At 47.4% G+C, this 12,261-nt stretch overlaps 1 protein-coding gene across 10 annotated transcripts in view; it reads right to left on the reverse strand.

Moving 5' to 3' along the window:
• Window positions 1–12,261, reverse strand: part of MTSS1 (MTSS I-BAR domain containing 1) — a 137,090-nt gene that overhangs the window by 16,818 nt on the left and 108,011 nt on the right. For all 10 annotated transcript variants that reach the window (XM_081116670.1, XM_081116677.1, XM_081116678.1 and 7 more), the window contains exons 5-6: window positions 12,077–12,168; window positions 10,634–10,708 (exon numbers count right to left, since the gene is read on the reverse strand). In XM_081116670.1, coding sequence (XP_080972796.1) covers window positions 10,634–10,708; window positions 12,077–12,168 — 167 coding nt within the window. The remainder of the gene's footprint in view (window positions 1–10,633; window positions 10,709–12,076; window positions 12,169–12,261) is intronic.

Genomic DNA, 12,261 nt, shown 5'->3' on the forward strand with positions numbered 1-12,261 from the left:
GGGACTCCCTGGCAGTTAGCTGAACTCCCAGTGGAGAGTCCTGAATGCACTTCCCATAAAACAAGCCCCATAATAGAAACACCTACAGTCAGGTCTCAGCTGGGGAAAAGTTGAAGGTGGTGTCAATGCTGATCTGGGCCCATGTCCAGCCTGGTCCACAGACCCACACAGAAGCAACCATTTCTAGAGTTTAAAACAGGGTGCTAACCTTTTAAATAATTCTAGAACTTGGTCAGCAAACTGTCTTTATAAATAAAATTTTATCAGAACATGGCCACGCCCCATCATTTACATACTGACTGGGCCCACTCTTGCAATAACTGCAGGGTAGCATCTCTGTAACGACTTTACAATAGGGCCCTTTAGGGACAAAGTCTGCTGCTCTAGAAGATAAACATGGGCAAAAGGGCCTTGCATCAAGGGAGTGGCTACTGTAAACCTGATGGGTAGGTGGGAACGAGGGTGGCCACCTGGGGGACCAGCATGTGACCTTCCACACTGGGCTCCCCATGCAGGGGCTCTGCCCACCATCCAAACCAGAGGAAGAATTTCTAAACCTCTCCAGGGCAGGCTCGTGGACTTTCCCAGCCCCCAGTACAATACCATGTGTGTATACAACAAGTGCTCAACAAATGCTTAATTGTTTTAAATACAGATTAGAGATAGAGGTGGTCTTAGGGGTTATACAAGCCCACCTGCTGGTGTTTCTGGGGAGGTTGAGGCCAAGAGAAGGCGAGGGACTTGTCCAGGGTCATTCAGGGAAAAGGTAGAGAGCACAGAGCCCGCGCAGCCTGATCCCTCTGTCACTGACTCGAGCCCATGAACAAAAGCCCCTGGCCTCCTAGGAAGGCTCCTGACCCATCATCATGTACCCTTCTTAAGAATGACACAGAGAACTTTAAATGCATCATTTGGTTTGAAAAGAAAGGAGTCAGGGAAAATTGCCTTCAATGTAGGAATATATTCTGTATTTTCGCTCATAGCAGATGGGAAGGCTTCATTTGGAGCAAGGGGTCAGGCTTCGAGAACATCCCAGCCAAAGAGGTCACTGGAGTTCATTAAGGAAGTCACTTCTAAGGCAGCAATGAAGCTCTGAGTCAGCACATAAAGGGAGAGTCCTATGCAGTCAGAGGTCACCCCTGGACATGCCTCAGGTGTCCATAAGGCACAGCAAATGCTCTGTGTGTAGAACTCTCACTCGTCAAGTGAGCACACACATGGAAGGTACAACCACCTGCAGCTCTGCATCCACGGAGGGACCGTATCCAACAATTACATCACGTAAGAATTTGCTGCTTGGGAACTTCCCGCTTATTCTCAAGGTGACCCCCCACTCCCTCATTTAGTCACTGTCTACCCCCCAGGATGAGCTGTGACTTCCTCCACGGCCTCCACCATTGCTTCGATTTCTCCCACCAGGGTGCAGGGGGAGCCATGCCCACATACTAACTGGCCACCAGGCCGTAGGTTTCACGAGGTTTTACCGGCCAGGAGGCCTACACAAGCATTCTCCCCTCTCTCCCGGGGCTTTGCTGGGGGAGCCGGCACTCACTCTTGAGCACGCAAGCTCCAGGAGGGAAGCCAGGGTCACCACTACGAGAGCTGTGGGTTTCCTCTTCCTCGATTTCACATGCTGGCTTGGGCACCTGAAGCCACATACAGCGAATGTGTACATGACACAGGCCTCTGGCAGTGAGGCTCTGGGATGCTGCCAACGTTCCCTGCCCTTCTGCAGCCTGCAGAGCAGCGTGGCCGATCTCGGGCCTTCTAGAAGCCTTTCAGCCTCTCCCATGACATTCTAACCTCAATACGGGGAGGGCTGCAGACCAAGTCAGGATGCTCCTAACTTCAGTGGAGGAGGGTGGAAGGGAGTTGGGGGAGACAGTAGATTAAAACACATGATGCTTGCCCTGGCCAGTGTGGCTCAGTTAGTTGGGAGTCATCCATGCACAGAAGGGTTGCTGGTTCAATTCCCATTCAGGGCACATGCTCAGGTTATGGGCTGGATCCCCAGTAGGGGGCGTGCAGGAGGCGGCCGACCCATGTTTCCCTCATTGATGTTTCGCTCTCTCTCTCCCCCCCTTCCTCTCTCTCTGAAAAGTAATGCAAAAAATACCTTTCGTGAGGATTAAAAAAACAAACGAACAAAAATCCCCTCCATAATGCATGACCAAACCAGCTTGGATAAACTTTGATCTCAGCAACAATCTCTCTTATTATCAGCCTATAACTAAGAAATTGGAAGAATGTGTATCTTTACTTCCTTTCACGAGTTATAAGGCACATGCCTATCTGAAATTAATAACACTGACTTTAAAAAATACACTTACTTCGAAAAGCAAAGTGACCAGAAGTAAGTGTTATCTAATCTCGTAAACATAAATTTAAATGATTCCATAATTATAGCACACTTATTTTAAATATGGATTGTGTTATAATTAAAGGACTTTCAAATTGTGGTATTCTAAAATAAGTATCATCTGTAAAGGCTGCTATAATTATAGTCACAGTGAGTACATTTCTCCTCAGGATATATCATAACCTAAAAACACAATGTTTATTTCTTAAATTCACTAACACAACATATTATTTATAAAAAAACAACTGTGGAGGAGATGATTCCACGTCCCAGTTGGACGCACTGGCCTTAAGGTAGAGCAGTCTTTTCAGGCCCACAGTCAGAGGTGTACTGTGCAGAAGCCTGTCTGCTGCCCTCCTTCCAGCAGCATCATTAAGACAGCCAGCTGTCCCTGACACCTCCGCACACGTCCTGGCCACTCCAACTCCCACATGGACTCACGCTGTCCTCTCGTTTTGCCTCTGCTATCGCCACCCCCACTGGGCTGTCCTGGTTTCTCACCTGGACAGCTGCAAGGGCCCCTAATATGTCACCCTGGTTGCATTTCAATCAGCAGCCCCAAATTACTTTCAAAATGCAAATATTATCACTTCTTGTCAATAGCTCCTGTTTCTTTCAAGAAAAGTCCAGAGTCCTTCACAGGGCCTGTCCTGCAGGGCACGCATGGGTCAGCAGGTCCTCTCACAGCCTCAGGCCTGTTAGGCCCCTGCCTCCCCCCCCCCCTCCAGCCCACCTTCACAGATGCTCTCCCTCCCCCCACCTGCCTAGCCTGCTCACCCTGCAGGTCTCCACCCTCAGGCAAGCCCTCCTCAAACTCTCTCAAGATTGGGATCCTGTTCTGCGAGTTCAGAAGTTCTTCATACACGTCCTTCACGACACTCCGCAGGACAAATTTCATCTCTACGTCTCTAGTTCTCTGAGTGTGTCAGTCTCCTCTGCTGATCGGAAGCCCCACGAATGCTCCTGCTCAGCGCCGTCTTCCCACCCCGCACACCTGCCTGGACGCAGGCCCGCAGGCCCCTGCGAGCGATGACAGGAGGACTTCATCTGCATTTGCTCACTGGCTCAGTCGTTGTGGCCTTAAATGGCCTACCACCATAAAACTAGCGAATTCCAGGACGGCCAGGCAGCCAAAAGAAGGGAGGGTGCCTTAAATGGGTTTTCCAGATAAAATTCCTGAGCAAAGGATTGTTTGTGACCTTTTCTGCACAATCTAAGTCATCTCAGTCTTGAGAATTTCTCCCCTCTGCCAGTTTCCAGGTCTCGGTTGTTGCCACACTGGAGAACTCTGATGCACAAAAGCCAGGAGCCCTCTGCTCCCTGAGGGGAAACTGCATGATGTTCTTTTTACAAAAAATGTTCCTGGGGTATTAATGGGCACCATGCCATGAGCCAAAGTAGCTCCCTTAAAGAAAAGACAATTTGATGGGGTTTCTCCATTTAATAAGAAGGGAGAGTTTACAAAAGCTTCTGGAATGAAATGAAGATCCCATATCTTCCCAACATTTACACTTTATTTTTTAAAATCTTTACTTAAATGTTCAAGGCAGGAATTAATACTCGCCTTGGACAGAGGCGGAAACTGAGACTGAGGGAGGCAAAGTGGCCTGCACAGGGGGGGCCCCAACCCTCGGTCTTTCTGGTTCAGAAGCCCCCCTTCATGCTCACAGCAAACAGAAGCCCTAGGAACGAGCTGTCAGGAGCTAAACGGTCTGCGCCCGCCCACAGCCCGATTAAAAGGCCAGTCGGCGCGATCAGCACGCTGAGGAGCCTCCCAGCCGCTTCCCGCGCTCGCTGCAGCCCACACCCGGGCCTGCGGCTGGGCCACGCCGGACGCCACGCTCAGGCCGAGGGCTTCCCAGCGGAGAACGGCCGGCCACACCGGGCCAGGAGCGCCGTCAGAGAAACATCCAGAGGCATTTCTTTTCCTGAGACAGACGTCTGAGGAAGCTGTTAGAATCCCACAAAATGACTCCCGTCTGCTCCTGACACAAATACTGTATTTCACTCTAACATGCCCACTTTTTCACATTTTTGCACCTCACAAATCAAGCTACGTCTGTCCTACAATCAATGGTGTGTCATCGTAGTTTAATCAGCAGGGGTTTCTTTCTTTGTGGTTTAGAAAATAATGGTGCATCTTACGATTGATGGCCTCCTCGAGTCGGTGAAATATGGGGTATAAACAGAGAAACGGACGTGCAAGGTGAGGCTAGGGATTCGAATTTGGAATGAAAACTTCCTGTTTCCAACCCAAAGGCAGCTCTCGTTACACCTCTATACATCTCCTAATTCCCGCAACAGTTCTTGACTGTCCCCAAAGTGGAAACAGCGAAAGGTCAAAAGATAGACTGGAGGCCTTTTGACTTAAAAATGTTCAAACTCAACTTCTGTTATTCTTTCAATACGTTGTGCCTCAGTTTCCACTCATCTGTGAGCTGTGAAAAATACTCAGTCCCTAGCTCAGATGGTTGTTGAGACCAAATGACCTCATTCACATGAAGCATTTGGCACAATGCCCAGCACGTGGTGGGCACTGGGTAAGCATCAGACACTGTCGGCGGCCACACAGCGTTCCTGAAGCTGTCCTTCTAACACTGGGCACCTCAGCAGGGGCACAGTGAGTTTTTAAAAAAAATAAGCATTCAGTTTGAGGTCCTCTTTGATGCACAGAAATTTGAAAGATCCCATGACCCTCCCACTAAAGGTAGGGGTTTCATCATCAAGATTCGCTGGTCCTGAGCAATCAGTGTCCTTTGATGCAAAGACTAACACAGGACAGTCAGAGAACCGGAAACCATCTCATGCCAACCTGTCTCTCTGAGAATCTTCACGTCATCAAGATGATTCCTCCCATGTGGTTAAAGAAACACATTACCGTCCTCCACCCGGTGGCCAGATCCAGAAACCTGCAGCCCCTTCAGCCCCTCCTTTCCCTTACTTTTCTCCTAAACAGCTCTTGAACCCATTCACCTCTCCATCCCTGTGCCCTGGCCACTGTCACCTCTTGCCTGAACAAAAGCCACTTGCTAACGAAGATTCCAGTCAGGCTACTATCTAATCCAAATAGACACTGTCATGGTGGAATTTTCTAGAAGCCAAGAAGTCTTCAAGGACTTTCCACACAGTCCTGAAAGTCAAGTCTTAAATGACTGGGTCCCTACTCACCTCTGCCTAGTCCTGAACCTGGGGCAAGATAAAAGGGTCATTTATACCCGTGTCAGGTCTCGAACTACAGCACAATCTCTCAGCTTCCCTCGGCAACGGGGCGGGGGACGGAGAGCAGGGGGCGATGGCTTAAAAGGCAGGCGGTGACTTTTTGGGGTGCTGCAAATGCTCTGAAATTATATGGCAGTACCGGCTCCGCAATACTGGGAATGCACTGAAAGCTGCTGGCACGGACACTTCAAAACGGCGAAGGCCACGTTACATGAATTATATCCCAATAAGCATAGAAAGTGCTGTCTCACCCTCCTTCCAAAGGTCCACTAAACACTGTCCCAGCTGTTTCACCAGCACAACATGAGGATCGTCATTTTTAAAGTTGGGGAAGAACTAGCCCAACACACCGTGAGGGGACGTCGATGCAGAGCTGTGTCCCCACCTGTCGGGAGAGCTGTGTGGCTCTGGTTCATTGTCAGTGACAGAATCCAACCCAAACACCCCTCTGGAACTGCTCAGTGTGAACGCTCAGATGCGCGGGCACACGCGGGCAGGTCAACCACTGGGACACTTCAGGGACAGGCCTTTCCGAGACAGACGGACAGCCATAAGACGCCCAAAGCACTTGAAGGTTTAGTAGCAAAATCACCCACAGCATGAGGTTCAACATTCAGGCAAGAGTCGTGTCGATCACTGAATCTGAGGATCAGATATTTTGAAGGGAACAATTTCACAGACTCGGCTGAAATAAGAAATACTTTGGTTTTAAATTTTTAAAATGAATTCTTGGTTTTGAGCAGAACTCTCTGGTTTTGGAGGGACAAAGTTAAAGATACTTTGCCAGCTTCATACAACCAAATCTGATTAGGATTATTTTGGGGGACTTATTGATTGTGGCCCTACAGGTTTTGTTTCTGATATAAACACAGACACACATATATGCTCTTAGATATATATGTATGTATAAATATATTTATTCCTGGTGAAAGAAGGGTTTAAATTACTCTGTATTTCTTCTTTCCATGAGTCTAAAACTGGATTACGGTGATGCAAAGGCTCTTAGAATGTCTTGCTAACCCGTTAAAGAGCGAAACATCGAAGGAAGAAAGTGATCGAAACACACACACACATAATTTTCTTAAAGTTGTCGAAAAATTAAGTAGGCACCATTGATTGTTCTGAGCTGGTAGGAGATCGTGGGCCACTAGCATAGGTCTGGACAACCACGGAAAGCCCACACCATGACCAGCCACCAGAGATTTGGATGGTAGACTTACCAAGAGCTTCCACTGGCGGGGGTGCACGGTGAGAAAGTGCAGGATACACAATTGACACAAAAAGGAAAATAATAAAGTCAAACTGGTATTCGAGCAGCGGTCTTACCTTTCTTTCACGTGTTCAACAGTCCACGCAGCCACCAAATTTTACATCAGGACGATTCAACCCACATCTCCCAAGAGCTAATATCCACGGTCCCCTCCCTGACTCGCTAATGCTCTTTTTCCTTCTCATCTAAACAGAACTCTTCCCAGTTAGTAATCATCACCCCATGACAATACAGCAACGGTTCTAAAAAGACGGATGAAGACTGTGTTCCCAAGAGAAGTCAATTAAGGTGCTTTACCAAGAAACCCTTTTGAATGTCATTTATTGTAACTAGGAAAAATCTAGGATACAAAGTTTGAGCTGGGGTAGAAATGAAAAAAATAATTAAAGAATTTAAAATTTTAGTATAAAAGCAAGTAATATGCTAGTCTGGAACTCTGTGAGTCTGTTTATTAGATTTAAATATTACCTTTGCAGCCTCTGGTGAAACATGATAGATTCGACTATTTAAATGTCAGGCGCAAGGGTGAATGTAATAAAATGTTCCGGGTCTCTCAAAGAAAGTCCCTGATAAACTTTTAGTCATTATAGACTGAAACAGAGGCTTTACCGTAATTCATTTTTAAAATTGAAATTAATAATATGGGAGTTAAATGAGAAATAAGGCTGTGACTTTGTACGGTAAGGTGGCAAAAGCAGGGAAACAACATAAAATGTTTCCCACATCTAATCCTTATTTCCAGATGGGCTGTGGCCAAGTCCAGGACCCTAAGGCCATCAGCTGACACCAAGCAGCAGGGAGAGGGCTCAGGAGATGCCGTTCGGAGACTGGGGCTATTGGACCAGCTCCTCCTCACTTCCCACCTGCCTGCTGCCTGTCCAGCCCCCTCACCTGCCAACCAGCTGGCTCTGTCCTGTGCCCTTGACCCTGGGCACTAGCCTGGAACTTCTCAGAGGGAGAGGACAGTCTCTCCGGCCCCCAACTTCCTACCTAGTGTTTACTCCTAGTAGGTGGTTCAATAGCCTGCCTTCCACAAAAACAGGTACATTCACCCATTCTGGAGATTACGGCAAGCTGCTTTAAAATGATTTTCAGATAAAGTCTAACCAAAACCAAAAAAAATTAAAAGTATTTTTTATAGTAATATTTGAGTACCTATACATTAAAAATGACCACTCTCTATATGATAGAAAAAAAAGTCAAAGAGTGTGAGCAAAGGTTAGGTATCTGCAGAGCGAGAATTAAGGTAAACTAGTCACACACACAAATCAGATCCCAGATGTGTCTGCCTGTGTCAAGGGCAGTGCTCAAACCACGCTTAAAGGCATAAGGGCATGTACGATTTTGAAAAGGAGAATCAGAAGAATGTTTAGATCAAAGATTATAGCTTTTGAAAAAGGCCTGATTGATTATCTCCTGAAACACAGTAAGGGGAACGTTTGGCTGTATAAATCAAGATTCATTCCATCAGGACAAAAGAAACCTATCCAAGCATTTGTCCATCCTAATACATGTTGTAAATCTCAGAGGAAATACTAACACTTTATAAACCAAGAGTCCAGGTAGCTGCCACCTGAGGGAGATGTAACAGAGAGGCTTAGGGAAACTTCAGCTAACCAGACCCAAGTTAACTGGCAGCCTCATATAACCAGATCTCTTCTGCCCTGTAACTTACAGCATTTCTAGCCCATTTTCAGGCCATACAGAGCACTCCATCCCAAACATTCACTCAGAATGATGACTCTTGTCCCTTCTAGAAGGCTCTATGCACCCCAGAAATACACAAATATGAACAGTTGGTAAAAAAAAAAAAAATGCAATGATATATTTTAGGAAAAAAAAAAAAGAGTTCTTTTATTAAGTAAAGACATAAAAAACTGTTTTCTGGAGTAACTAGAAAATCATCCAGAACATTCCAAGCTACTGGTCTGACTTGGCTTATAGACATACGTACACAACCACGCCACCTAGTCTGGGAAGGGTATGGCGCCTGAGACCTCCAGACATGTGGCTGGGATGGAAAAGACAGATGCTGTGGGTCATGGCTTCCCTCCTCTCAACCTTCAGGCCCAAGTACCCCGAGAAACCTCACGGCTAAGTGCCAGTTATTCCCAAGACTCAGGAATGGGAAGCTCGTGGCCCTCCCCTCCCGCGGCGGCCTGAGCCAGTGCTGGGCAAGTCTAGCTGCAGGAGCTTCCTTCACGCTGCACCGCAGTCAACTCTCAGGCCTCCCCTGTGGGTCCACCTTCCACAACTGGGCAACACCAGCGACTTTAAGTGACAGACAGGACTGTTTCAGCCTCCATGTAGAAGTCAGATAAAAGGATTATCACTGCAGCCAAGAACTTAAGGCCTCTGAAAAGAGAAGTCTGGAAGAGCAAGGGGAAAACAGCTGCTTTTTCTTACCTCATCCTTTCCACCAAACTCCCAAACCTTTTCCAAGCCATAAACGTCTTCCCTGGACACTCCCTCTAAGCCCATAATCTCTCCCATCTCAAAGCTGCCACGCTGTCGATTAGGTGGAGATCAGCTCCACATTTTTACCAGCCTGCACTTCCCCGGGACCTCAGGTTCGATGGACTATGTGGCAGCATCGTTTACAAACATTCGCCTCCAGACTTGCTACAATGCTACTTACTAGCCACAAACCCTTGTCACCCACTCGCTCCCAGGTGCCCTAGCTGGACAGAAGATAATTTTGAGAAGCACCAAGATCAGGAAAACACATCCAAAAGAAACAACTGGGGCCGATAGTAACCGAAAACCTGACCAAGGTGAAAATTCTGCCTTTCACTTGAAATGGTCTTACAGTTTTTATAAGAAGTAGGAGGACATTTTTTTAGAAATGCCAAAACTTTGTCCTGTCTTCAATTCTCTTCCACCAAACCATTTTCTTTTAATTCAAAAATAAATAAATAAATAAATGCTTGTTGAGGGAAGAGGAAATTTGGTTTTGGGGATTTTGACCTCAAAAGATTGTCCCAAATAAACGCCAAACTTCGCCCATAGAGCAGCCTAATGGAAAAGTCCATCTAATCAGTTGTGATGCAGCAAATTAAAAAACTTGGTGTCACGAAGAATAGTCTGGAAGGAGTGTCACCTTCTCAAGATCAAGAGAGAGTGCCTGCATTTTAGGTCTTGGTAAAATGTTACGGACGCCTGCAAAGTGGATGTAGCCAGATCTCGCTCCTCAACCTCCCGGCTAGTGCCGGGGAGCAAAGCTGGGTCACGGCCCGACAGGGGCTGGCGTGCGGACGCTGAGCGGGGAGGGCACCCCGACCGTCTGTGTTCCCTTACGGAGCCCCCACCCTCACGACCACATGAAAATCTCCCTATTAGCAATGACTCCCGGCTCCCATGGCAGCCATTTCAACACTCTCACAAGACTTAATAAAGGGTTTCGGAGATTACAGGCTGTGCGAGATAGAGGAGGAACTGACATAATTTCTGTAATAATTACAATAGAACATTTGCATAAAGGCTTTTGTGCACGATTCCAAGGCTTCCGAGAAATTTATAGGTTCCATTATAACATGCAATAAACGTGGCAACTGTCAAATTTTGGAGACAAAGGTAGGGGGAAGGAACGAGTCAAGTACAACTCTGCAAGGACCTCAAATGAAGAGACGCTCTGCCCTGAGAACAGGAACTCAGGCGGCGTCTCCCGCTCCCGGCTGCTCTGCGGCCGCAGGCAAGGGAGTCAGAATCCAACACTGCCTCCAAGGCGAGCCAGGCAAATGTGCTCCCCCCAAAGTAACACTACTAGCCGTAGAATTCGTAGTTACCTTTTTTTGCTTTCTTCTGCAGTTTCAGTGTATCTGAGGACTTCTTTTTTATCTCTTGACGAGCCTTTTTATATTCTAAGAGAAAGCAGAATAGTGAATCATTTTACCACTTTGCTCAACAGAAAATATTTTTGGAACAGCTGCTGCTTTCATCACTGAAAGCATAAAGTGTGACATATAATAAACAGCTTTATCGGACTATCACAGGATGAAAGCCTCATGATGACGTCTTAGAGCAGAGGTGCTATTAACAAGATGAACAACAAAAGGCACTGCGGTCTTTCCCCAAAGTATTCGTTCATATCAGCTTCGAGGAAAGACGGTATTTGGGAATATTTTACTAAAAATGAAAAATTCACAATTTCTCAGCTCAAGTATCAGGAAATATTTTCAATGTTATCCACTTCCCTAAGGTCTAAATCTCCTGAAAAAGGACCCACATGGCAAGACACTGGCCAGATGTTACGGTTCCAGAGAACCTGAGCCACGAGGGAAAACCTAGACCACGAGGGAAGAACTGGGAAAGACCCAGCTGCCTCTCTTTCGCATTAATACAGAGGCCGGACACTGTGGACACCTAGGAGGGCAGTCCACATGCACCGTGTCCCCCCTGGCTCCCGAGAACCCCCTCCCGTCCTCTGCCCCCAGTCCATGCCCACTCTGGACGACCCCAATTCTGTTGCTGGCATCTCCGTCACCCAAACGTGGACCCCTAAAACAAATCACCTCTGGCACTTCTCTCGTCTGCTGCCCTTGTGTTCAATTAATTGCCAACCCGACCAGTTCCCTCAGTTATTCCCAATGTTTCCCTTCCTTGCCCGAAGCTCACAGAGCTCTCAATGAAATGCTCTTAAAATCACCTGTTGGTCAACACTTTCTTTCCAGATTTATGCGCTCCAATCTTCCCACATGCTTTCCTTCCCCAGCACTTACTGCAGGTTGTGTGATCCCTGGAGCAATGTCTCCTGCCCCTTCCACACTGCCAGCACCCCTGCCCTTTGGCTGCAGGAAGACCGACGGGAAGGTGCCCATCTGGACCACTCTGTCCCCAGAGCCTGGCACAGGAGGTACTGAGATGGCCATTTCCGGGCAGGAGGCCCATGGTTAGCTTATATCATTAAAGGTTTCGTTTTCAAAATGGGCTGCAATGCCTTGAGTACGAATCTGGCAGTTAGCCTGGCATTACAATTCACTTTTACTTCAGCTGATCACAGCTGAGCGATCAGGCTGGCGGCTGCTGCTGAAGCCAAAACACCAGCAATGGGTCCTGCCATGGAGTCACTTTCGACTCCTCATCTTCCAACCCTGAAATGCCTACAGGCTATGTGGGGACAGAGCGGGCCCTTGGGGACACCGGGAAACGCAGCAGAGGCACCAGGCAGCACTGGGAACATCCCACAGCTCTTCTTGGAGCTATTCCACATCGGACGGCGTGCCCTGTACCTTTTGCGTGGTCTTTGTCCAGCTGGTTGGCCACTTTCTTCCACTCTTCCATCTGTTCTTGCAGTGGGTTTATCAGACAATCGATTAAAGCACTTTTACCAAAAGGGAAAGAAAAGGAGAAACAGATGTATTTCTATTGTCAAGATTGACATTTGGTTGTCAAAATATACCAAAATCACGATTAT

The sequence above is a fragment of the Miniopterus schreibersii genome (genome assembly GCF_964146895.1).
Source record: "Miniopterus schreibersii genome assembly, chromosome: 17".
Classification (NCBI taxonomy): Eukaryota; Metazoa; Chordata; class Mammalia; order Chiroptera; family Miniopteridae; genus Miniopterus; species Miniopterus schreibersii.